Source organism: Lissotriton helveticus, chromosome 11, assembly GCF_964261635.1.
Source record: "Lissotriton helveticus chromosome 11, aLisHel1.1, whole genome shotgun sequence".
NCBI lineage: Eukaryota > Metazoa > Chordata > Amphibia > Caudata > Salamandridae > Lissotriton > Lissotriton helveticus.
In genome coordinates this window covers 76,515,379-76,543,130 of record NC_136072.1, presented here as the reverse complement: position 1 = coordinate 76,543,130, position 27,752 = coordinate 76,515,379, and the positions used below count along the sequence as shown (strand labels likewise).

Genomic DNA, 27,752 nt, shown 5'->3' with positions numbered 1-27,752 from the left:
TGCTTTTAGAGGACTCAACTGCTGAATTGGCTAAATGCGAATCTGGTTCCCCTCTTGATCAATGGCCACCTGATACTTTAAAAATCGCCTCCACTTTTGGGAATCCTATTTTGAATAAACTGATGAACACTTCCTAGGAATCCAATTTAGTTCAGAGGAGTTGGAGACAGGCTCTCCTGCTCTCCTTGCTAAAGAAACGCAATGCCTGCCCTAATATTTTCAATATTTTCAGACCCATTTCATTTTTGCCCGCAGTGTTGAAAGCCCTAGAAAAGCTAGTTAATAGACAACTTCCCCATTTTCTGGAATCAAATTCATATGTTACATGATTCACAATCTGGGTGCCGATCAGGTTTTAGCACTGAATCTGTCTTGCTTGAGGTTACAGAGTTTATTAAGGACAATCTTGATCAGAATTGCTCAGCAATGGTGGTTTCACTTGATTTATCTTCAGTGTTTGACACGGTTTCTTATTCCATTTTTTTAAATGGGCTCTGTAATATTGAAATTCAAAGAAAGGCCCAGGCCTGGTTTAAGTCTTTTCTTGAAGATAGGACACAGGCTATATTTCTTTCCCTTTTTCCTCGTCCCCAAAACCACTCAAGTGTGGGGTTCCTCAGGGCTCTGATCTGAGTCCCATCTTCTTTAAAGTTTGTTTGGATACTTTAGTGAGCCTTGTTGAATCTTGGGGCTTATGTGTGATTTTTTTTGTTCATGATACTCTGCTCCTTCTGTCATTTCCCAAAAATGATGTGGAAGCTCTCAACTCCTTTAAGCTGTGTCTGAAATCAGTAGTTGAGTAGACGAACAGTAAGTGCCTCAGGCTTAACTCCGATAAAACTGCGATTAGTTTTTGTACACTAAATATGGCCCAGATTCTGAGCTCGGGTCCCCTCCTACTCCCTCTTTGACTGTAAGAAACCCAGGTATCAAATTTGATTTGAACCTCTCCTTTGAACCCCAATGCAAAGCAATGTCACTCAAATCTTTAAGGAGGATGCTGCATTTGCTGCCTGAGGATGCATGCAAGATCATTGTTCATTCTCTGGTGCCTTTTAAATTGGACTATTCAAACAGCCTGTATATGGGCCTGCTGGCATACTTGATTCAGCACCTTCAGATTATTCAAACTGCAGTTGCTCATCTAATCCAGAAGATTCTGCATGTCTATCAGTGTCACCTTATTTGCGTTAAAATCACTGGCTGCCCGTAATCAAACAGATTCAATTCAAGGCTTTAATCTTTGCTTATAGAGCATTTGATATAATGGTCCCCTCTATCTAAGAAAAAGACTCAAGGACTACTGTTAGACTAGATCTTTGAGATTAAACAATCTAAAGCTTCTGCTTACTCCTTAGATTTGTAAGGCTAGGAGAAGTAGAGAGATCCTTTGTGTCCCTTACTCCCAGGCTTTGGAACTTTCTTTTGCCTGATCTATGTTTATCCTCTTTTGAAGCTACTTTTAGAAAAAAACAAAGACATTTCTTTTTGTATTCCTGTTGATAATCTCCCATGCTTGGGTATTGGTCTTTTTGCATAACTCAATACTGGTTCCATGCTTCGAGTGCAGGACGCTTCTTTGGAAGCAGCTGTGCACTTTATAAACTTACTGTATTGTATCTGACCGACCCTGTCTTTCTTACAACTTTTGTGATCTCCTCTAGGCAGCTAAAGACTAACCCTGGATGGAGTTCGCTGAGTTCCGCTCTGCGAAACTCTGCAAAGTGCAAAAAAACTCAGCCGCACTACACGGACCTCAGCAAGCAGTGGTTTGTTGAAAAAATGCTGTTTGCTGTAATTTTCAGTGCCAGATGCTTGTAAGCACTATGCAATCATTGCGAACGGGACCTTGCACAGCGCAAGCGGGCGTTGGCTTTCCTTTCTGCCACTCAAGTAGATTTTTACTCGAGGTGCAGCTTTCTCAACGCGAACGGGCAGTTTCTCAACGTGAGCAGTCGCGAGCATACACGACCACTTGCAATGAGAACTCTGACCCCCGCGTTGAGAAATCTCGCCGGGAAGTTGATTTTCCACGCTCACGCTCGCCAACTTGATGTTGACGATCATGATCGAGGAAAAACTCATCGGGAGGTGGATTTTCCTCACTCACGTTCACCAACTTGACATTGAGGAACGCTAGCAAGAAACAAAACTCCACTCTGCTATGTGGAGCAGAGTTTTTCTAAACTCGGAGTGCGGAAAACTCTGCAAACTACGCGAGTTCACCCCCAGGCTTACCAAAGACCTCATAGGAATTAAGACAAAAGGGCAATGCAGGAAAATTATTTTAAATCAGATGACTAGATGCATAGATCAGTTAATAGACATGTTCTGTTTTTTTCTAAATTGGAAGAGGCAATTTCAGAGCGCAAACACCACATACTCTTGCAACAGTTCAACACACTTTCATGTTTCGGGGGCTTTTAAAAGTAGTACTCTACAGAAGGTGTCAGCAAACTGTAAATCCTCATGCAAGGGAGGAAAGTGAGTACACAGAATCGAGGAAAGATGCAAAAAAAGTTGACAGATGAAGATGGAAGAGAAGGTTACTAGCTTAGGATGGGGTAACAGAGATGAACTTTGAGAATGACAACAAGCAGAAAACAGCTTTTAAATCCTGTCAGGAGGACTGGAATATGGAGGAAAGAATGGTTAATGTGGTAGTGAGTTAGTCTGAAAGAGGTGGGAGAGCAACCGGCCATAAGAGTTGTGTGGAAATAAGGGATATTTGGATTATTTTAGGAAGAACTTACACAATTCAATTTTTATCTGTGTGGGTAATTGCATTGAGTTATATGAGTATCTTATGTCAATAGTAAGAGGAACTCAAAAGGAGGAACCTGCTCCAGAAACTGATTGTGTCACCACTTTATGAGTTCTGAATATTTTCATTCCAGTCAAACAGTCAGACAGAATTATGTAGACCACTTAGGTTTTTGTTGGTGCTTGTGACCCTGAGAGTTGCATAAAGGCAGTACTGATACTGAGGATGTGATGCATGCCAATTTGAACTGTGCGCTGGCTTCTAAGGAAAACCAATTATGATTCCTAAAGCTGGGCAAATTCAGTCGGATTTCCTTATCCTGAAGAATAACCTGGTCACCCAAAGAAGTATGGCTTTGATGAGGTTTACAGTTGATGATTTATTGCCAACTAAGTTTACATAATCATTGTGTGCTAACATCACACATGTACAATATATCAGAAGCCACTGGGTTTGATGTAAGAGGGCATATCACATGCCAAATATATCAATCAAAATACAAAGTAACTTGATTTCAATGGTCAATGAGGGGGTAAAGACCTTTTTGTCTTATTTCAACAGCTGTAGGAACTTCTTCAGGAGTCCTAGGGCAGATGAAGGTTGCTGGGTTCACATTATGACAATCAAAGCCATTAGCAATGTCACCCTCTGAGTAGAGAGGCTGAGCAGTCAAAGGCTTTGTCAGGGAGGTATTTTAGGGTTGGAGGTCTCAGAATTCAACAGACATCAGATAACAAATATTAAAATTAATTAAATCCAATACTTTTGTTTATGAAGATAAAATAAGTTGATGCTACGCTAGACACCAGGCAATTAATGCACATAATCAACAGAAGACATTCATCAATGGTGTCAAGGGAAAACAATACCCCAGCAATCTTAGAGGACAGCTTTTAATGGTAGAGTGGGTTAGCCCTTTTTTTTTAGAGAAAACCTAAGAAAGTTACTTGAAGGGAAACACAATTTGTAGCAGTTGCGGCAGTCCCCTGCACTATTTTTATGGTCCTTCCCCTTTCTGGGTGCAATGACTCTACTTTTTCTTTCCTGGATTTGTGTTTTGTCAGTCTATGCAGACTGTCCAAGTGTCCAATGGAAGGTGCAAGCTGTTCTCAATGGTTTGTGCAGCCTGGCCCTCAAAGCATAGGAGGCAGTGGACCTGTCACAGTTGGGCTCACTTGTGCATGAGCCATTGCATCAGCATCAACTATAGTGGAGGCAGCATTTGCACTAGATGAGAAAGAGACAGTTAAGTTGCAATGGTTGCGGCGTATCAGCCATTGCGGCTGGGATCTTCCTCAGGCTTCTGAGTTTAGTTCTAGGCAGTCCTTCCTTTTTGTCTATTCCAGTCAGACTGATCCTGCAAAGGTCACTGTCAGGATGTGTGAGCAGGAAGGAGGGGTCAAGGGGGAGTCTCCTGTTAGCAGCAATTCAAAACAAGAGTATAGAGGCAAGGGACACAGTCCAGTTGAGTTACCTCTTAACATGTGTGGATTTGCTGCTCTAAAGAATAATGGGCAAACAAAGAGCAACATCGGGCCAGCAGAGGGCAACAGGAAACTCCCTAGTTTCAAAGGAATCCACTTTTTCATCTCCGTAACAACATTCGGTATGACCCACAACCAAGAACCCCTAGACTGTCTAGGAGGAAGCCCTTCAATTCACATCTGCTGTACAGACTCTCTGCCCAACCCTCCATCCTGCCACGTGAAAGTGGGAAGCACAAGATAGAACCCAGTGTATTTATAGCTACATGTGTCATAAATGCTCCACAAGCATCCTTTACACACAGAAGTAAGGTGCACACATGTCACATACATGTCCCAGATGGATAAGAAAAGGATCCAGATGCAGGAGACTGGCACACCAATTTGGAATTCACAGGTGAGACCAGTAGCCCACTCTCCCTAGAGGCAACAGGTAAAAAGGCCTTTCCTACTATTCTAATACATTTTTCACCACCACTGCCAGTCCGGTATAGCCATTTGAGGTGGCAGTCATCACTCTTGGCAAAGAGGGAGTGCTTTGTATTCCCCTCTAGACTTCAGAGAACTGCTTTAGACCTTAATTATTGTCATAAAGCTGACTACAGTGTACATGATTGATCACGTGTGTACTGAAGCAAGGAGCAGAAAGTACAGCTTGCTAATGATGATGTCACAAGAGTAGGGATTTAGTGTTTATTTTTATGTCATGTGGTCTGCAGAAAATAAAATTTTCAATTTTCTCCAAATTCAATTTTAGCAGCTTTGAAGACATTCATTTCTTGAAAGTTTCAGGGGCACTCTATTGGAACATAGATGGCCTAAATAGAGAATATTTTTTAAAGAGATCTGTGGTTTGTCTGCATACACAGTATGTATCCAATCCCTCCCTCCCCAGTTGTATGCATTGTTAAGAATTACAAATGCTACTTCTGTTTGATTCAACCATACTATTACAATGAGGTGCTCAACATCCATTCTATAAGTTTTTTAAAACAGCAAGGCAGCTTTTTGGGACTTGATGTGCTGTTATATTCTATATGGAAGTATATATATATTACGCTGTATAATTTTTTTCTAGAATTTGAATTTGCTAATTTGATAGAGAATGGATCAAGTAGTAATTCAGCTATGTTTTGTTTACATGCCTTTTATGTGCCTACAGAAAAGAAATCTGGCAGATTTTATTTTTATGTGTGGACACTTTAAATTTTAATTTGATTATACTTACAAAATTGCTCGTCCGTGTCTTGATAATTCCAGGGGCTAATGAGTTTAGCCGAATATTCATTGGATATAATTCTGATGCCAAAATCTTGGTTAAAGCTGTGAGGGCAGTCTTACTGACACAGTATGGGCCAAGATCCTGTTACAAGGAAAAAAAGGAAGAGCATTAAATACTGTTACGGCCAGATTAACAGAAAGCTGTATGCTCTGATGTGTAGCTATGATTTCCACACAAAAATGAAAAATCAAGCTCCACAGATTCAGGATTTCCACGGAAAAATACATTTGGTCAAGAAGAAAAGTGTGCCTAGAAAATTGACTTTTCTATATAAGATTGAAGAAATGGAAGGGAAGGCATATATATTGGGTGGGATAAAGAGTCAGTTTTGCTGATAACCATAAAGGTTTGCCTTGGTTATATTCAGGAAAACCTTGCAGATAGTTTTTCACAAAACATTAAAACATTTTCTTGACACCTCCAAGACTATGACCAAGATTGCAGTTAGTGCGAGAAACACATTGATCATTTTATGCAATATCAGGGAAGAAATAATAAATTGCACTTCTGCAGTAATCTAGGACCTGTGCAACAGTCAGGTAGGAGGTAGAGCAACAGACAATACATGGAAACACTGAACATTGACATTTTCAAGACATAATTGTTGTTGGGGCTCCCTAAAAAAGTTTGAAATCCCAAGTCAGAAGATTCTTTGTATATTAGACCTCTTGAAATTAGGCCACTTGACCCAACTTAGGGCCCCATTTAGAGGCTGGCAGAGTAGAATGTATGTCATAAACTGGCAGGCTTCAGCACTGTCAGGCATATGTTTCCCCTTCCTCATTTAGCCAGGTGAACCATTGGGTTTCTTCCAGTGCAGCCTCAGTGTCTGCCTCTGCCATTGGAAACCCTGGACCTAGCGGCCTGTCTACCACATTGCTATCAGCTCACAATGATGGTAGCCTCATTCTATTTATACCCTTTGTATCAGGGAATTTGCTCCAGAAAAATAAAAATAAATATTTATTGGGCCAAACAATAATAGAGACGATCAGCATTCATTTCAGTACATATCTAGTGTGGAGGAATTGCTAAAGGCACAGAGATCCCTGTCAGGATGGTGGTGAACTCTAAATATGAGGAAAGTCCTCTGGTATGGGGGTGGAGCCAGGGTCTATGCTGACCCAGCAGGCTGACCAGCCATCGAGTAGGTTCTAAATGACCAGCTAATCTATATTGTTCTCTCGTGGCTAGAGTGTGGTCTTGTGACTATTGGTTTTGAGATCACACCACCTGAACTTAACTTAAGTTTCTTTGGCAGGACAAAGGGAGTGAAAACCTATGCGGGATTAAAAAAGAGCTACAAGTTAACTACATTACATGTGTCAATAGAAATTTTGAATCATGAATTCCTTAATTATGGTACATCAAGCAATTCATCTTGCGCATTATACCTCTTGGTCATCAATTGGTTCCATATCAGAGAACCTGTGATAGGATTATCTAACCCTTTTCCAGGGTGTAGAACTAATTTAGAACCTATTCAATTATGAACATTTGGAACATCCTCCACCCACATCTCACACCTGTGAATCATCCAATATCTACCCCAATGAAGATATAAGGATGAAGGTCCATCTTCCTGTGGACATACCTAACATAAATGTCCAACAAATATTTGTTCAGATTTAGGAAGTAATCATGTGAATATAAAAAGCATCTTCTTCTCAGTATCTGGTGCACAGTGAAACATCTTAATTAGCCTCATTGAAATTGGTGCAAAGATGTATAATAAAGATACAAAAATTATAAAGAACTATGGCTTAATAATGTATGCAGTTTAATAATCTCGCAAGAAAGTCGATCCAATACTCTTGACATTGTGAAGTCTGTTCCCCCAAGTCCTGCGGTAAAAAGCTGATATTCACTATAACTATAGATTCATGTGTAAAATCATGTATTTGGAGATATGGATAAAAAGACTATCTGGGAAATACAATTTTGCTTCTAAACTTTCAGAAGGTTTCATCACCCCTTGATTAACAATTTGGAGATACTTTTGTGTTCCGATATTGTATGCATCAATATTATGTCAGTGATCCGAGCAAAAGAGAGAAACACACTGAGTCACAGCAATGTCTTGTGTCTGACGGAGAAGGAGAAAGGTATACCAATGTAGGGTAGGGTGTAGAGGCAACAGAGAGTAACTAACCGTGAGAAGAGAGATGGTGGAGCACGGCAAGGAAAAGAGCACGAGCAGCAAGAGAAAGAGCAAGAGAGGACCAGGATATGAATACCAAATAATCTAAATTGCGAATACTAGAAAAAAACAAAAACAAAAAAAAGGTTATCTGGCATTAGCAGAGGACATGGAAAGACACCAAATCAAAAGTACAGGCAGGAAAGCAATCCAATCATGAATGAGGTGTGAATTTATCACATACATTATTTATTAAATTGTTTTGGGTGCATAACATGCCTTTTTGCAGCTTACTGCACTAAAATCCACAGGTGACTGTAAATACTGTAGACTTTTCCTCTTTTAAGTTCTGGCAGGACCTGCCACAATTTAGCAAAACTTGAGGTATTTTATGTACCTGGCGTTTTGAAAAGCTCACAGCTCACAATTTGAACCCTGGTGCACACAGGGGTGTACACAGGGGTCAGAAAACAATGACCCATTCGTAATCAGCTCCTAAGCATATGTAAATACAATGCTGTCAGCACAAAAAGGGGGATGAAGCATAATGGTTCCACCACACTATAATTAAGGGGCATATTACCAACGATTAGCGATATTTATCGCTAACGATGCTTACCAACGAATTTTTTAATGCTAAGCATCGCCGGAAATTATCGCAGAGAAAAAAATCCTCGCGCTAACTGCCAAATGAGAGATTATCGCTGGAAAACCAACGATAATCTCTCGAAGTTTGGCGTTAGCTTGATGATAGGGGCTCACAAACTTAGCCATGATATCCACCTTCCATAGGATATCATGGCTAAGTCAGGAAAATACCAGGTGTAAAAAAAGCAGTGCTAACCGCGGTTAGCGCTGCTTTTTTATCACTAACAGGGTTAGCGAAATCCTTGATAATAGGAGAAATGTCGCTTAACAACATTTCTCCTATTATTTTTCTCTGGAACGCCCCCTTTGCATCTCATTAGAGATGCAAGGGGAAGCGTAGAGAAAAAGGGTGCTAACATGCGAATTTGCGTGTTAGCAACCTGTTGCTGATAGGGAGATAATTTTATCTCCATTTTCTTGGCTTTTAAAGCCAAAAAAGCGGAGATAAATACCTTGATAATATGCCCCTAAATTCTTTAAAGTAAATAGTTCATTTTCTTACCCTTCTGACCCCATAGTCACTAGTAACAAAATATATTTACCTTGTAAAATGTATAGGCAGCTGCAGATGAATTCAGGACAATGGATCCACCCCTGCAAGATAGAGTAGAACATGTGAGTGTGTGTGTGTGTGTGTGTGTGTGTGTGTGTGTGTGTGTGTGTGTGGGTGTGTGTGTGTGTGTGTGTACCTACATGTGCATGTACATTGATGTGATTGTACTCCTGAAAATCAAGTGCAAGAATATTGTGGCACACTTATATCATAAGCAAAACATTTAGGGACACAATATCGAAATTTAAGTACAAAGAGAGAAGTATAGATATACAATTTGTAGCCTCATATTTCTATACCTTGACGATATATACATAGTCAGGGTACATAGATGTGTAGTTAGGTATAGAAAATCTACACATAGCTAATGATATTTTGCCCCTTGATATTTTGTCCACAAAATCCTAGCACACTAGTTGTTTCTTCATTACTTTAATGGCATCTCTAGTCACCGGTAATACATAACGAAGCAGATCAACTATAATTCATCACAGCTAAGTTGTAATGTCATAATGCCTCAGCTAATGTGAAAGGCACATCACAGATCATAATAACAGCTGCACTTCAAACAATGAGAATGCAAACTGGCTTTTTCTTCTTACCTGTTATTCAAAAAGAAAAAAGGGAAAAACGATCAGCAGAAAGGAGAAATGTATAGCAACATATATATTTTATGCACCCGTGGGTCATTACATGAAACAGAATATCTGTATTCTTTAAACATATTGCAATTTGACTTATAATAAAAATATTCTAATATCTGCGTCGGGCCCCCAAAGTTTGTTCCTGTCTGCCTTTTCATGGCGGTGGGAATGCCGTGGAAAGGCAGTCAGAAAGGGACATCCTAATCCCTACAGCAGTGCCTGCGCAGGCACCACCTCCGTCCTAGGGATTAGTGCCTGACCGCACCCCGATGGGCTCCTCGAGCTTGTCGGAGGAAGAGGTCTTCCCCCGACATAACAACTCCAACTGCTGGTATTGTAAACTGGCGGTTGGACCGATGCCTTGGATGTCGGGAAGACTGCCACTGATGGCCTGTCGGTGGCGGTCCGCACAATACCAAAATGAGGGCCCAAGTTTTCAGGTGGTTTTAAGGCATGGGTGACGGTGTGATGGTGTGACCATGCATTATGAGGAGTACAATACCATCTGCCATAAGTTATAAGAATATTGCAAGCCACCTCACATTTCCATGACTTTATAAAGGATCTCTGCTTGCAGCCTTGCTCTTTAATATGGTGATGGAAATCCCAAGTGACTTGCAATATCCTTACAGTGTATGGCATGGGCTACTGTATCCCATATAGCCTTCAAGGTGTGGTGAGGGTACTCTTCTCTTCAGGGGGGTGCCCAGTGGATTGAGCTGGCATGGCGCATGCAGGAAAGATGTGTTTAGTTAAATATCTGAAAGAATGTGGTGTAGTTTAAGCTCCTATTTGTTCAGGGAAGGAGTTCTAAATGTAGGTGGCTGCTCTAGAGAAGAATTTCTTTTGGAAAATGGAAGGTTTGAATTTCGCAGTCTTTGATTGAAGAGTCCTTGCTTTTTAAACCCTGTTGTCCTCTGGGATAATCAGAAGACTATCCAAGTCAGGATGACTCTGGAAAATGTGGTAGAATTTGTTTCCATATTTTTATACCCTTCCACTAGATCTAAAATTTACTCCGACCCCCACTGAAAGATGGCAGTAAGAAAATACTTCTGTCACTAGGCAACAACATTCTGACAACACATCACCACATTATCAGATTTTGATCGTATTTAGGGTTTGGCCAATGGGATATTCCATCACAGACAAAGCAGATGCCCTGTGTGCCATATCAAACTGCATTATGTACTACTGTACTTTTAATATAGCGGACAGGATATTCACCTTGTTTTTGATGAAGCATCCCATCTGCGAAACTATAAATAAGCCTTTAATTTCTTCATTCACAGTTCTTGAGAGCCTTACCCAAGCTTCTGCATGTGAGGGAGGACATGCTTCACCAACAGGAACATTGTAGTTACATTTGTATGCAAAATCTGAAACAAAAATGAAGCAATGAAAGGAGGAACTCTTAAAGATTTTGAATGTCTTTTTGAGATAGGGTCAAAAGCAGCAGACCTCCTAGGATGGGCTGGCTTGGAAAATACTACTTGTCAATGATGTTTGGAGGCAGTTGAGGATATATTTTATTCTTTTGCTCTAGTTTTTTCTTTACCACAAAAAACATATTGTTGCTCTGCCCATAAAGTGCACCATTTTAAAATATAAAAGGCCCAAACATTAGTAGAATATCAGAAGCATAATTTGCACTGGCAATACAACAACTTTGTGAGACAGATTTTAAACATAAGAGGATAATGGTGGTGTAGCATCCTCCCTAGCCTTAGTACTCGTAAATGCATTATGGGTTGGCAGTAATCTTCACTCCACTGGTAGAGTTCGCAGAGTTTTTCCACTCCGCACTACACTTGGAGTCCAGAGTTCGGAAAAAGCTCCGCCCACGTGGGCATTGTGAAGTTTACCGGTGCCTACCCCTAATGATAATAATGGCGCCTGCACATAGCTTGACCTGGACGTTCTGGTTGTATGTTTTTACAACGAACTCCGTTGTAACGCATGCCTTTACCACGCATGCGTTACAACGGAATACTATTTTCACGCATATCCTTCTCCACGTTTTTTCCGTGGTGACGTCATACGTAATAAATAAAAAAAGGCCGTTTCCTTCCTCTACGATGCCGATTGTCTGCACTTCTCGACTTAAGGTTAGTGGGGGGTTTTTTGGAGGGGAAACCCCCCCCACCCCCTGTTTTTTAATTGTACCCTTTACCACACATGCCTTTACTACGTACCTCGTAGTAAACGTATGCGTGGTAAAGGCTTTCGTTGTAACCACGCATGAGTTGTAATGCATGCATGGTTAAGCTTTTTGTTGAAACGGCCGCGTTGTAGTGGCCGTTTCCCGGACGTTCTGTAGTGGGGCGCACGAGAGGAAGCTCCACCCGTGAGAAAAAAAAGAAACTGAAATGATAGGCCAAGCATGGACCAACAGCGATGTGAGCCAGAAGGTGGCAGGGTCGGAGAGTACCCTTCTCCTTAGACTGAATAGGTGTAGGGAAGCACGTTAGGACTGACAGTGACATATTAGCTCATAGTAGGTGAATGACTTTGTTAGTAGAGCTTGTAAAGTTTAGGACGGGTGATTTATGGGGCCACGGTTACCTAGGCTCCTGCGGCCATGGGCTGCTGCTCGCCCTCCTTGGGTTGCTGAGCATCTGTGGTGGAGCTGCCACAGACCTTCTCTGTGTACATCTGCACCCTGCTGCATGTCAGGCGGGATGTAGTGGCAGCCCAGAAGCTCCCAAAGGAGTACCTAGCCCGTCTCGGAGGAGATCAGATCGTAGGATGTGTTCATCTCCTTAAAGACCACTAGCAAGTTCAGGGCCGCCTGCTAGACCTGCTCATTAACACCAGAGTGTCCTGCAGCAATGAGCAGTTGAGGAACATCCCTGCGAGTAGGTGTATGTGGTGGGCAGTGAGGTCAAGTATGTTAGAAAAGTGAAACGCACTAAAGGTGAGTCTTGATCTATTACAGGAAATTAGTAATTCTGCCCACTTTTTGCAAATGTGTTGGTTACCAATGACAAATTACTATTCCCCCACAAAGTGTTCACACATCCCTACAAAAATCCATTAGCAAAATGGGCCACATGCAGGGCTAATGACATATGGGTAGTGGGGGCACTTGGTGCTGAGGTTAGCCTAGTTTTCAGTTGTGGGAAGAAGTGTGAGGGTTGAGAAAGTGGACAGCAGAAGTGTAATTTAACAGAACATGTAAAACCTGACTCAATGAAGTGGGTGGTAAGGGGGGCAGAATGGTGGGCAGGGTATATCAATGTATAAGGTGCGGAGCATGCACTGAGATGAAGATACCAGTGACAGTGGGTCAGAGGTCATACTGTAACTTTCCAAAATTTCCATGTGTCAGCCACATGCAGCGCACCAGTATTGAATGTAGAAGTTACTTAGCAGTGGTGCACTTCTTCCCAATAGCACTTTCACCCACCCCATTGCTGTGCATGCTAGAGGTGCTCTGTGCCCTACCATGGTGTTTAAGTGTGACTACCTTGCACTGCATCCTCAGCTTGTCATGTTGGGAGGTAAACAAGCTGGACATTGGTTGTGTGTAGAGTGCAGTTCTCCGCCCAGTCACATAATGTGACTGTTGATTCCTTGATAGGACCCTATAGCATGACCTTCTGGACAAGAGGTAATGTTTCCCACATGAGAATATATGGAAATGTTCATAAGCCCACGCGACTGCTAAACTTCTACTGTCATTTTCGGACAATGTTTGAATGACTTTTCTTTGACTCGTATCCTTCTTTGCATGCTGCCCGTCCCGCATGCACATTATTTTCTGAGGTAAACATTGACATCGCACATCCGTCTTCCTCACTGTCACTTAACAATGCAACTGAAGAACTCTTATATGAAGATTTAGATGACGATCATCTTCATTTTGTGTTTTTTTGCCTCCACTGATGTTCCGTTTGGCCTTGTGGGTGTGAATAGAACTTCATTACTGGAACGTTCGGGCGTCCATTTTGTTTTCTTGTGGTGGCGCACTTGCTTTTCCTTCGCCTTGCAAACCATTACAAAATCGTTCTTCTTCCCACAGCCTTTGCATACTTGTCCAATGGCGGGTCATTTACCTCTGTGTGGAAATGAAAATCCACATCTAAAGCAGTTTCTTTTTTTTCGAAGATATCACTTTGTGTCCTTCAACTTAGTGTTTCTGCTTGCTTTTAATTTTCATGACTGACTCACTCAGGACATCTCCAGCCTCCATGTCAGCAGCTTGTCCATCAGCACATTCCTCAGCTCTGGCAGCCATGAGAACTTGCTCCAGACTAAGGGTTTCCCTCAGCATTCATCATCTGAATTAATCTGACAGACATCCGTTGATAACTCGGAGACGTATAGCTTCTTCATCATTGAATTCATTGAACTTACAGTGTTTGATGAGTGTATCAAGTCTCTCAACAAATTTGTCAATTGTTTCACCAGCTTTCTGACATTCCTGACTGAAAATATATCTTTTATAATCGACATTCTGCATTGAATTGAACTTGAGATGTAACACTTCTTTGATTTAACTGTATGTGACTTTCTCAGTTCTCAGCAGTTTCTTTATTACCTCTTTCACTCCTTCACAGCAAGATTTTTGAGTCGTTTGACAATCTTTTTGTTATGTGTTCCTTCTAGTGCATCAATGGAATCATCGAAGATTTAGATCCAGGAAGTCCATCTGCTGCCAAAATATTTTCTTTCTTTGTTATATCGAAGGTTAGAGGTGGTTTCAAGAAGGTGCTCTTTTCATCAGCGATTGAAAAAGTACACTATTCCATTGATCCGAAGTGATTCACCAGCCTCATAAGCACAATCTCCATGCTTCTGATTGGGTTGCGACGCCTAGTGTAGAGGTCAGATGGCTCTCTTTATCAAGTTCTGGTAAGCATGATCATATTCTCCTTATATCTGATTATCACTGCCTCCAATGTTTTTCTGCATTGAACTGCTTTTGCTCACAGTGTTCTCTTGCAGCTGGCTGCCGCTGCTCATTGCATTTTCCATACTGGGTTGTTACTGCCTTTTAGTGTTTCTTTGCATCAGAAATGATTCCTCTTATAGAGCTTCTTTGCACTCGCCTGTCACTGTCTTTAGCACTTCTCTGTACCTGATTGTCACTGCCTTTAGCGTTGGCATACTGTATAATTTCTAGCTCAGTGTTGTGTAGTGGTGCAGTACCTCTTTCACAGCCTTACTAGCAGGTTTTTGGTCACTGATGAATAAAGTTCTCAGCGGGTTTTTGTTAGCTTCGAAAGCTTCACACTGGCTGGAGTGGCGCTCTGACTCCCTATACTCCAACATCGATCGTCACTTTGACTAAGGCATGTGTGGCGCACATGAGAAGCTTACGGGTCCACAGCAAACTCTCCAGGAGAGCACTGTCAATCTTTGGGTTACGTGTCCCTATGTCATCACCAGTTGTACCTTCCTCCCCAGCCTAAGAACCCGTAAATGAATACACCACATACGGAGCTTGCTATTACACTTCTTCATTCCTCTGCATGTAACTGCGAACTCAGCATTCTAAACGTGAACTCTATTCACCACATCCAAACACTTACATCACAGTTCTAAGGAGTCCAGCAGGAATCAAAAGGTTCCGTCATCGCTAACTCACAAGACACTACAGATGCTATTATTTTTTAGCTCCTGGTCCTCCAACTGCATTTTCTGGTAGTATCTACATATTGTCTTTAATGGCATGGCACTGAAAAAATTAACAATAACTGGAATATCAAAAATGTACTTTTCTCGGTGTCCTGTATGTTTGGGATTGTTCAGGGAATACCCTCCATCACGCACCGGCCTGTCTCGAGCCCAGCTGCACCGAGAGCTGAGGAGAAACATTTTCACATTGGACGAAAAGTAACAGCTCTGGAGGAGCCCCGCTGAAACTCCCGCATTTTCAGCCGCCTGAGTGGACTTGGAACCACATTACCCAGAGTGCCTAGGGGTCGCGGAAGAAAGCTGTAACAGCAAGCGCCCGGAGGCGCTTAAAACAACGAGGGGCCACCTGCGGCGTGGGTGTGCCCGGGCGCTGCCCAGGCAAAGCCCGGAGGAGGCTGGGCTGGGCCACAGCACCTTCATCTCTCATTGGACATTGGACATTGGACACTACTGTTATATTGGTTAGTGACACTTAAGTGCCTGCATACTTGTAGTATCATAGCTATATTGCTGGGTTTTTTCTTGTCTTTTTTTTCCCCCACCATGAGTAAAGGTAGTCGAAAGGGGGTGGGGGGACAGGGTGTTGTAGGCACACTAGATGCATTCTTGTTGAGGGTAGAGTCCGTACTTAATCATGAAATTATCCTTTCTGAAAGGAGATTGTCGCTAGAACCCCATCGTATTTCATCTGTGGCACCCTCAGTGGGCCCCTTGTTAATTAACAACTCAGCCCCTGAGGGCTCGCTTCATCAGAGCACTCAGTTCTCTACAGCATCAGCATCTACAGCATCAGCAGTTGATTCTCCTACCCCAGTTAGTGCGTCCATTGTCAGCCCTCCACCCCCAGCAAATATTTTCACCCGTAATCAACGATTATCTCAGGAAAGGAGAAAGGGCAAGGCTGCCGTTCCCGCTCCTGTATCAAAAAAGAGGAAAGCGGGCGGGTTGCAACTTACAATTCATAAAACCAATAAGGTGGCAAAGACTAGAGGTGCGTGTCGTGGGAAATCCCAGGGGGTTGTAGAAACTTGTACATCTAATACACCCATAATTAATGTGCAGGACTGTGGGGTGATTTTGCTGATTGTTTATTGACAAAAATAGAAGATAAATTATCAACAATGCTTATACCAATATTAACGCAGCTGTCCAAAATAGAGCAACGATTGAATAAAATTGAGCAGGTCATTTCCCAACCTAAATTTACTCCCTCTAAACAAACAACCATGGGTCTTATAGCTCCCAGTGTTGCTGCAGTATCTGCAGCAGTTCCAACTGCTGATGTTCCTGGCCCTGGTCCTAATAATAGTGCGCCATCACCATCAACTGATCATTGTACTTTATTTTCAAGCATGTCGAATGCTGTCCCTCTGGGGGAAAGAGTAAGGGATAGAAACAAAGGAAAGGCTTGGAGTGGCATGGCTAACAAAAAACACCACTTTAATTTACTGCCAGAAGTCGCACCCTATACCATAATTCTAACAAATGTTCCCCGTTTACCATCGGATAAGGAGGAACATTGGGCAGCGCTTTGAAATAAGACACTGTTTTATTTAAATAATAAAACTGGGCTGGGAAGCCACTTATTTCGCGTGTTTAACATGATTCGCAGGATTCCTTGGATCGGGAGGTCGCCAAAAGCCTGCAGAGGGGATTGTGTTGTGTTGAATTTTGGGTCTCCCCATTTAGTGAAAACTATCCTTGATAGGGCTGGGTCAAGGCTCTTTAGCGAGGTAGACATCAGCATCTTACCCCTGGGTTTCTTTTTATAGGAATCAACCGATATTTGCGCCCTTGATTGGTGACACCCGAGCAAAAAGTGTTGGCCAGGGTCTTTATGACTATAATGTACCCACCCAGAATTTCTTCAAGCCACTTTCAGATCTAGAAAACATAGATTGACTGGGCAATCCAGCAGAGTCCATTGTGATTCCCCACAAGAGGGTTTAGTGAGTCTGGGTACCTTGGAAATGCCCTCTATTCAGAATGACCTATTGTATACACCTGTTACCCTAGGTCAAGTTCAGAGTAGTAACCCCGAGCAGCCTATTTCATGTAAGACACCAGATTGTGGTACAACTCACATTGCGAATCATAATCCACCAGCGGTTGACCCCTTTTCGCATAAAAGTAATCTATGCCCACGTGAAAGTACTACCAAAACTATGACCAAACTAGTAGGCCTAAAGTTTGGTTCGTGGAACATTGCAGGTTTGGCAACTAAAACAGCATCAAACGAATGGTCAACTCTCATCGAGGTGTTTGATATTATGTCTTTCCAAGAGACCTGGGCGGTAGACCAGGTATTTCGTCCCGGTTATATTAATTTTCATAACAATGCAGAAAAGGGAGTACGGGCCGCCCCAAAGGGGGTCTAACAACCTGGGTCAGGCAAAGCTCTAACCTCAAACTGGAGGAGTTTTATATTGATTCACAGGATATCCTCATTATTAGAGTTAGTAAGGGGATTTTTCCTGATTTTCTTTTAATCAATGTTTATTCTAGGGGCCTGCAAGGTGGGAAGGCCTCTAACACCATAGAGATGCTTGATGTTTTTTTAACTAACTACAGAGGTAAAAATCACATAATATTGGCAGGGAACTTAAACTGTACTTTTGAACCCCTGGATTTTCACGACCTGTTTTTAACTGCAGAGGAGGACGATAAATGGTTGATTCCCCCTCTTAATCTTGAACCATTAAAGAGGTGGTCCGGCGCAGCACTTCAATTAAAAGTCCTGTGTCTGGAACACGTTATGAGAGCGGCAAATGGGCGTACGTCATCAGATAAAAAGGGGTTGCCCACGTATATATGTGGTTTACGTAATAGTCATATAGACTATTTTCTTGTATCTATGGAGCTCTGGATTTTTTTTTTGCTAGACATGAAGGTTCTTTCACATCCGGAAAGTGACCACATCCTTTGCTCCTCTCTATGAAGGAAAGGAACTTCAACTTTGGCAAAGTCTTGGAACCACAGATAGACTGTATAAATGTTTTTTCAACCAATGACACTCGTCGGCTTAAGTGGTCTAATGTATCTAGTAAGGTAGATCATTTGGATCAAATGAGCCTTATGTTAGCTGAAGCTATAGCCACCCTCAAGGTTGACGAAACGCACGTTTCCCCCACGCATAATGCCGCACAGGTCCATGAAAACCTCTTTAACGGTCTCAAAGGTTTTTTTATTGCAAAATCCCAAAAATTGCCTATTCCTCCTGCCCAGAAGGCTGCTGTTTGGAATAACTCTGGTTGTCGTACTGCCTACAAACTGTTAGCTGCAGCAATAAAAAGTAAGGATGGTGCTCTGATAAGGGAGCATAGGATGGCTTAGAAGGTTGCTCAATCCCAGGCCAAGAGGGACTGGGATGAAGCTCACTGGAGGGATTTGCTCGAGGCTTGTATGGGTAGGGATATGACCGAGTTCTGGCATTTAGTGAAGTGGGGGAACGGTGACCAAAATAATACTCTAACTAATCATGTGGCGCCCGATCAGTGGGTTATCCACTTTAAGGGCCAGTTTGCATGTAGTCTAATAGATCAAGCGAACTTTGTGATTCCATCCTTTGTTCCCACTATACACTTCGCCAAAAAAGAAGTAGAAAACGCCCTCCTCCTGGTTCCGAGAGGTAGGGCCCCGGGGCTTGATTGGATTCCCGCAGATTTATTTCTACAAGATGTTGATTCTTGGGCTTTGTATATACAACTATTATTAAATGCCATTGCTAAAGGAGCATCTTTGCCCAGCACTTGGGCAGGAGCGGTAATTTTACCTGTTTTTATAAAAGGAGATTGATCAAACCCTGGCAACTACAGGCCTATAAGCCTGATCGACTGTATCCAAAAAGTTATAGCCAGGGTGGTGTTAGGCAGGATCCAGGTATGGATGGAGGATTCTAATATCCTTTCTAATCTATAAGCAGGGTTTCGGAAATCAATTAGCACGGTGGACCAGGTCCTAAAATGTATTCTTATATATTGGCGAATTGTTACCCTGGGGAAAAGGACTATCTATGCTGCCTTTGTTGATTTGAAGTCAGCGTTCGATTTGGTTCCGCGTCCCAAGTTGTGGTCCACCCTTCTAAAACTGGGCTTGCCGCTAGAGCTTTTCGCTCTAGTGGTAAAGCTACACACTGATAATTTTGCCCAGGTTAGATGGGACTCGGCAGGTGGGACTACGAGCAAATTCCCGGAAGAGAAGGGGGTGAGACAGGGATGCGTCCTTGCTCCCACCCTTTTTTCTATTTATATAAATGGGGTAGTAAATTATTTAAAGATCACCCCACAGATGCTCCCTGTTTGGCCGGAACTAAGACCCCCTTGTGTTCGCCGATGACACTCTTATACTTTCTAAAACCAGACAGGGTCTCCAAAGTGCCCTTACGAGATTTGAAGAGTTTTGTGCAGACCATGACCTTATTGTAAATGTCAACAAAACCAAGTATATGGTCTTGCACAACTCCAAAAAAGTCATCGGTGGAGTTAGGATGAAGGAGGGATCTCTGGACCAATCGGAGACATTTTCATATTTGGGGGTCTTAATTGATAGGAAAATGAGTTGGAAGGCACAATAAGATTGTCTCTCCGTTAAACATGCCCAACTCTCTGGAGCTCTCCTTAGGGAACACAAACGGTCACACTCAAAACCAATAGCCCCAGTGCTCCAGATATACAATGCTAAAATAGGCGCATCTATTTTATATGGGGTTGAGTTGTGGGGCTAAGCCAACCTGGATAATTTAGTGACGAGCCAGAATAAATGTATGAGGTCCTTAATTGGTCTCCCTCAATCTACACCATTAGTTCCTCTTTTTCTGGACCTGGGCTGTCATTCGATCAGGGATGTGGCCCGATATAGGCTTTTAGCCTACTGGAGGCGGATCTGGGTCACCCCTGAACTTGCTCATTATGCCCAGGCTATCCTAGAAGTGAGGGATCTAGATGTTAATCATAAAATTGTCTGGTTTAGTTTCCTGAAAAATTCATTATGTGAGCTAGGGTTGGCCCATTTGTGGACTAGTCCCATGGGACGCGTTTTCCATAGCAAATCTGAGTTGAAGGTCGCTTATTGGAAACAAATTAACATGAACGATTTGCTTCCTGTTCAAATGGCTCCTTGACCAAGGCTTTTATTGATTTAAAACATGAATCTAAATTGGAGGGATACTGGGACCTTATTACATCTACACGAGACAGGAAATTATTCCAGCAGTTTAGGGTAGGTTCCTTGCCAATACATTCTTTTACTTCTAAATGGGGCAACACTAAGTCTAGTGTTTGTCCCTTTTGTCCTGATGCAAGTGAAACCATGGCCCATGTTTTCTTTGTCTGTCAAGCTTATACTAATCCTAGACGTACTTGGCTTAAATCTGTATGTGACAACCTGGGTACTAGATCTAGCAGTGAGGCCTTTAGAATCCTAAAAACGTCTGTTAAAGGCCCAATTGTGGTAGCTATTGCCAAGTTTCTGGGTTGGGTATGGGTGATTAGATGGAAAAATATGAGTTCTCTATAACTGTCTATCATGTTGATCAATTAACCCCTTCCATGCTCATGACGAGCTCAGCTCGTCATGCAGTACACTGCTCCTGTGCTCATGACGAGCTGAGCTCGTCATGAACAATGGGATTTCAAGAAGATCAGCACCAAGGATGAATTGCCTTAGCACTGATGTGGTTAAGAACACTCCTGTAATGTAGACAATCAGTTAATATTGTTTTTAAAAACAAAGCCAATATCTATTTTTTAAGTCTTCTTAATCATGGATCTGTTTTAACAACTTTTTATCTATTTATTCTTTTCAAGTGTCGTATCCGGGGTGACCATCACATATTAAGTTTTCTTTGCTGTATATAATGCGTGTTATCGTTACTTGGGCCATTTTGTAAATGCTGCTTTAACTTTTGTGGTTTTTTTTAACACACCAAAATAAAGTTTATAAACTGACACTGAAAAATGTATTAAGCTCCATCCTGTTACTACCACTTTTCTAAATGAGGAGCATGCTGTAAATCTGAAGTGCTTTAAATAATTTAATGAAAAGGAGCTAACATCAGTGGGACACTGATATTTTAATAGATAATATGTAGAAAGGACCACTTGAAAATATCAGATAAAGCAATTGACAGCATAACTGATATTCAATCTAGTTAGCAATGTACTTTCAATATATTGATGCAACGTCCATGGGTTGCCTTAATCATTTCAGGTTGACTACAAAGGCTCACTTAAGTCAATTAAAAGTGAGAAAGTATTTGCGCATTATTCAGAACTGGGCATTAATAATAACATGGAGAATAATACTAATGTAACATTTCGCTAAAGTTCTACCACCTGAACTCAGTACTGAATTCATTCATGATGGTTTACTGTTGTTTATGTAACTAGTCTGTTCTGACACATCCTGATGACATTAGGTCAGCGAAGACCAAATTAATATTCATGTAGTGGGTTAGTGCTTAGGTGATAAGGCTGTGTGATGATTAAAACGTCTTATTTCTGATCTATTGGAATGTATTTCTTTATTTGCTCATGCCAAGATGATTCTGCACTTTCCATACTTGTCTATAGGAAGGTTTTCTTTACAACCCCTCAAATTTGGGGGGTGAGCCAGAGGATTTGTGGTGCTACTAGGGAAGCTGTCCAATCACTTACTGAATTTGCTGCACACTTGAGCTTAGCATTTTCCTCATTTTTTATTTTCTGTACTGATGGACTTGTGGCAATTGAATTTCCCGTATCCTAGCAGTTTCTGCTTGTAAATATTTTCATTATTCTGTAATGTACTTTTCTTATTTTGTAATAAATCTATAATTTCAAATTCCACCCAAAAAAAATCATCTATTTAGTAAGGCCTTCCTTATTTGACTGTGATTTTTGATATGCTGGTTTGTACCTTATCTTGCGATACATTGCCTCCTGCAATGGATATTTAACACCCTTCCCGATCCTCCCACCCATGGCATGCTATTGAGGTGCCAGATTTTAGGGGTACAGTGCGCCCATATATGTATATCCTTAAGTAGCTCAGAGGAGTAAAGTATTCTCCTTTGCTCACTGTCTATAGGTGCTCAGGAGCAAGGCTCATATGAACTTCAATTCCAAGGTAGCATCTGAAGAGATCCAGTGGATTATCTGTTCCTGAGTATTCTTTATTTGAGATGGTAAAGGCTGAAAAGTAAGCACATGGCTATCATTTCTCTGTAGTGCTGTTGTGCTATGTGGGGTACTATGCAGGACTTATTGTTACTAATGGTACCTGATGCAATCTGTTGGTCTTTATGCCCATGATTGGTTCCGCAATTGAGCTGGTAAGAGGGTTGAAAGTGAGATTCTCTGCTGATTGCCTGGTGGTGCTCTGAAGGGACCTGGTAACTTATTTATTTATTTATTTGATGATTTTATATATCTGTGAAACCCCCCCCCATTTATTTTGATTGTTTGATCCTCTGCTATGATTTGAGCCGCCAAATTGAAACTCACTCACTGTAATGATCCTCAGAAATTGTGTGAGCTGCAGCCTCTTGTTCCATCTTTTAGTATAAGGCTGATGCTTGCAGCCAGTTAGGTATGGGTGTCGGGTAAGTTGTGCACAACTTGTGGAAACACGTGTTCTTGTGTAGGCAGAGCAAGGAAGACTTTTGTCTGTATGTAAGTCTCCTTTCTGGCAGTCAAGACTCAGTCAAATTGAATCTAGCCTGATGTGTAATGATGTTAATGCCTTGAAATTCATCTCGGAACCCAATGGGAATGCACCCTTTGTTTGGGATACAGAGTGTAATCTATTGTGTTTTCCCATCATGTTATTTTAACTAAAATGTGTAAGCTGTAACGTTTGATTGGTACATAGTACAAGGGCCAATCTTGGTTCATTATGTACCTTTTTAAGCTAGTAATCAGATTCTGAGATCAGTTTTACTCTAACTGTATTTGGACATACATTGTATCTGTGTCTTTTTTTGATTTCTAATAATCGAATAAAAGAATTTGACTGACTGACTGACATACATTTGTGTATGAAGTATATTTGACTGTGCCTCCCAGTAATATAATTCACTCTCATACTGTCTTGTTTGGGTGGACCACACTGTGGTACTCCCCAGCTTGCATATACAATGCCCCTTAGAACATTAAAACCATTTGGGAAGAATTGGCTTGTGCAAGAAGAGGGTGGTCAATCTAAGGTCTCCAGTGCCCAAGAAGAAATTCCTTTGAAGTTTGAGATAGATTACGATAGTCGGTAATGGTTTTGATGCTGGTTACACCTGCTTTATCAATAAACACAATATTGGTCATTACATTCCAACCCATCACTTTGTCATTAAACCCAATATTAGCTAATTTTCGAATTTATTCAACTGAATTAGGATAATGGTACTTGATGTAATTATCACACACATATGGGCCGATTAGGATGGCGGTCCGTCCGCCATCCCAGAGGTGGAGGGACCGTCCGCATGGGCTGCGGCGGTCCCTCCGTGCAAATTAGTATGTGACCGCCACCCTGGCGGTCACATCCTGGATATTTAACATTGCGGCGGGTGCTGCTTCAAGCAGCACCCGCCGCAATGTTAAAAGTGCATGTGTAACATTTACATGCACAAAGCGGCAGGCACCGCGCGGTGCCTGCCGCTTTGTGCATGTAAATACTGGGGGGTACCATAGGTACCCCCCATGTGCACCCCCCACCCGCCTACACCCTGGGGGCCCGCAACGGGCCCCCAAAATCAAAAAATTACACATGCTTTTCCACGGCGGAAAAACCGCCGCAGAAAAGCATGTTTACAAATGCTTCCTAATTTGGCTGGCGGTGTCTGATAGACACTGCCAGCCAAATGAGAGCTTTTCCGCCGCGGTTGTAATCCGACCGCGGCGGAAAAGCAGCGGACAGAAACCAAGACCCACCAGCCATCGTAATGCGGCGGTGGGTCTTTGGTGACTCCGCAGAGGATTTTCCGCCTCCTCCGGGCCGGAGGTGGCTTCCGCCGGCCCGGAGGAGGCGGAAAATCCTCCATCCTAATCGGCCCCATAGTTAATTGTACCCAGATGCACACAGGTGCTATAGCACAGAACGAACTAACAAGCGCTTCAAAGACTAGATAGTTGTCTTAATGGCAGATAGCACATTAAACCAAAGTGAGACTTACAAACAGATCATTTTAGTACAATGCAGTCTTACCTCAGTCCACTCTTCTTCCGTGGTGTCAAAGACGTTCTTTGGGTTGACCCCCACAGCAGCATTTGAGAATAGATAGTCAATTCTTCCATGCTTCTCTAAAGCCTTATCAAAACCAAATGCAGCCAATTAGAGGAATATGAAGCAGTCACCAATTCATTATATGTTATGGGCTTGCATATGTAGGCCTATACTATAGAAAATGTTTCATAACTGCAAAGAACAGGGGTGCACAGCATAGGACCAGGAACACAGGACCATCACAATTTTCCAGAATACCCATACATATATTTGCCTAACTGAACTCTAAATTGAATTAATTTACATTGTTAGTGGTTAAATAGAAAATTGTGACCTACAATGGAAACCCTTGATCTAGAACATGCTCAAACTGAAGAATTTTTACCACAGATTTAATGCATGTTGTACGTCTTGCACGTGCACATGCCCACTCGCAAGACGTACAATGTAGGGGTTATACGAGAAGAAGGACAGCGAAGACGAGGAAGGAGAGCGGCCATGGCAAGGAGGAGGCAGCAGGCAGGTAAGTGCCTTTTTTCTTACTTTATAATTACTTTGGAAGGGTGGATGGGCCGGCTAACTACACTCCGCCACGGAGCCGTAGTTTTGCCTAAACTCCGCATTCACAATGGAGCACGAAGTATGCAAAACTATGTAAACTCCGCTGGCAGAGCGTATTACCCGTCTGGGCTTAGGAAAGACAAGGACAAGACGAGGCCTATCTGAACCATTCATAGCCTAGTAGAGGCTGTGTTGGGCTATTCCACTTGTTTATGGCTACAAAGATTTATACAGAGAGATGGGTGATATGTGTTAGCAATATTTTTCCTTACCCCAGTCTGAAGAACCATGAGAGGTGTACGATAGGGGTGTGATTTGGAACTATGTTTGTTCACACTCTACATAAATGATGTAGACAAGTGTTTGGTGTCAATAAGCTGTGGTGGCCCACAGAAAGGCACACGCTCGCCCCCGCTTTAAAGTACGCTGCTTATGCCGTGCTCATCGCCTACATTGGCTAATGTGCTACAACAACTTTTGGATGCTTCTGTTATCTTTATGGACTATTATGATTTGAAAGCAAATGTATCAAAGACATTTACATATCTTGAAATTCCAATGGATCAGGCATGTCATTAGAAACATCCCAGAATATTAAGAACATGAAATTCAGGCATTCAATCAAAGCTTTTTTTATGTTTGCATCTAAGTTATGGTTGAAGCTACTGAAACAAATGTTGGAAATTTACAAGACTAAATGTGTAACAGTGACAATATATAGAGTGGATGTTTAAGGGTTACACAGACGTTTCTGATATACAAAAAGTAGACTGTCACTTGCAGCCAGCTGCTTCTACTTGAAAGAAGACAGTCCTTGCAGACAGCCCACTATAAATTAGTTTCTGAAAGGGCAGACCAAATGTAAACACGCTCATGCTGTACTTAAGGGACTGCATCTTGCAAATGATTTGGAGTGGGCGGAACTCTTGATGGAGCGAGATAGAAAACAAAATTTTGTTTGAACTCGCAAAATCACATTTCCATAACATGAATAAAATTATTAATGATTTGTGATATGTCGTGCTAATACAACTTAGATTAAACTTTACACGTGGGGGGACTAACATGTGTGCTCATAAACGTGCATAAATGTTGCATCTTTTTGTTCGTACAAAATAATAAAATAATTTATTGTTTTCGTTTTTGTCATTACTAATTGCTGCAAACTTAAAAGAAGCATGTGCTTGTTTTGCTTTTCCTTGTCTGTGTGATGTCATTTCTACTATTCTAGGTGCATATGGGTCTCATGAAGAAACGGAGACTGGTAAATATAAACGCTGCTTTATTTGTTTGCAATGGCTAGGTAACATTTTGATTAATCGGGTGGGTTAATTAATTAGTAAACCATGGGGTGGATACAGAATCTACTTTATTTCTTACATTAATACTTTTCTTGTGTTTGTTTTATACTAGAAGACATAAGTTGCCTGCTTTTGGGCCTAGTCATTTGAACCGCAGAAAAAGAGCTGACATATAATTCTGCAGAAAGTCACGAGACGCCCATTCTGAATTAAAACGTTTATTGAAGCTGCATTCACAAAGCAAAAACTGATGAGCTGACATCATTCTGTCGGACATGGCCAAGGTCGAAAGTGAACATTTTGTCAGTCCTTAACTTGGCATCCGCGGAAGTGTAATGAAAGTCTATGGAAGCTGCGAGGATGACTTAATACATAGTTGCAAACGCAGGAAGCTTCTGGCTTCACGTGGAAGAGACAATGGTCTTTATGAGACATGATTTTATGGAACTTTTTGAGAAACGGGTGACATGTCACTTGTCACTCTCAGCCAATGGGACGTCGAGGATTTCTGAAAACTTTCCTTTGCTAGTTTAGTTAGCGTAGAAAGGTATAAAAAGTCATGCCCTTAGGGTTGGGCTGGCTGCTGCTTTCTGACTTTCCGATGAGGGTGATGTGCTACTGGACTTTGCGTGGAGCACGTAAGAATCCTCAAAGAACTTTACTTTAATTTCTATCTATTTAGCTTAGTTAGGGAATTAGGTTTTAGAAATGCTAAACTTTATATATTTTCTTTAAATTTGATTCACTTGCTTAAATTGTATTTTTCTCATATTTCATTACAATCATGCTTGCTTTAATGCTAATAAAATTCATTTATAAAACTTTCAACTTATATACCATAATTTAGTAAATAAAATCTTACTTTTGACAAACAAGCTGGTCTTGGTTATTCAGAAGTGTAGGTTACTATTAGCTAGATCACGTCGCCTATGGTGGTCATTTAAATGGTTGGGTTTTATTCTAATGACAATATTCTTTCTGCAAAAGTATAAATATGTATATAGTTTGTAGATAATGTGTATATAGATTTATTATGACCACCTGATTCAGTAGGCCCAAAATATATCAGGTTTATAAATGGGTCCATATTTAGTTTAGAATTTTGTTTATAGGTTATGAAGTTGGGTAGCGTAGTTTATGATATATTTTCTATAGCCCGCTGGATCAATTCTCTGGTAGCAGAAATTGATGGTTGCTAAGAGGTAACCAAGGTAATATGTTGGTTGCTAGGGGTTACATTATGGTATGGAAATAGGATCGATGTTTTAACACATGTTAAGTTTGTTTTTCGTGCTATCTGTAAGCTATACCGGTATAGATTGTGTGGCGAGAAATTAGTCACGCAAGCCATCTGTTCCGTTTGTAGTGATATCGCCGAGTATCACAAGAGGTATCGCCGTGTACCATAGTGTTGTCGCCGAGCAACACAGTTTTAGGGCTAGGTCTGAATCTTGTATAGTGAGGGTTTTCTAAGAAATCAAAGCAGCATGAGAATAGGGACAAAGCGCCTTCCATAAAACTCACTGTGATGAGAGTA

At 41.6% G+C, this 27,752-nt stretch overlaps 1 protein-coding gene across 1 annotated transcript in view; it reads right to left on the bottom strand.

Annotated features, from left to right (window-relative positions):
• Positions 1 to 27,752, bottom strand: part of LOC144792851 (dehydrogenase/reductase SDR family member 4-like) — a 161,948-nt gene that overhangs the window by 53,101 nt on the left and 81,095 nt on the right. Inside the window, exons 4-7 of the mRNA XM_078668048.1 lie at positions 24,336 to 24,437; positions 10,824 to 10,894; positions 8,861 to 8,912; positions 5,477 to 5,611 (exon numbers count right to left, since the gene is read on the bottom strand). Of these exons, the coding sequence (XP_078524174.1) occupies positions 5,477 to 5,611; positions 8,861 to 8,912; positions 10,824 to 10,894; positions 24,336 to 24,437 (360 nt within the window). The remainder of the gene's footprint in view (positions 1 to 5,476; positions 5,612 to 8,860; positions 8,913 to 10,823; positions 10,895 to 24,335; positions 24,438 to 27,752) is intronic.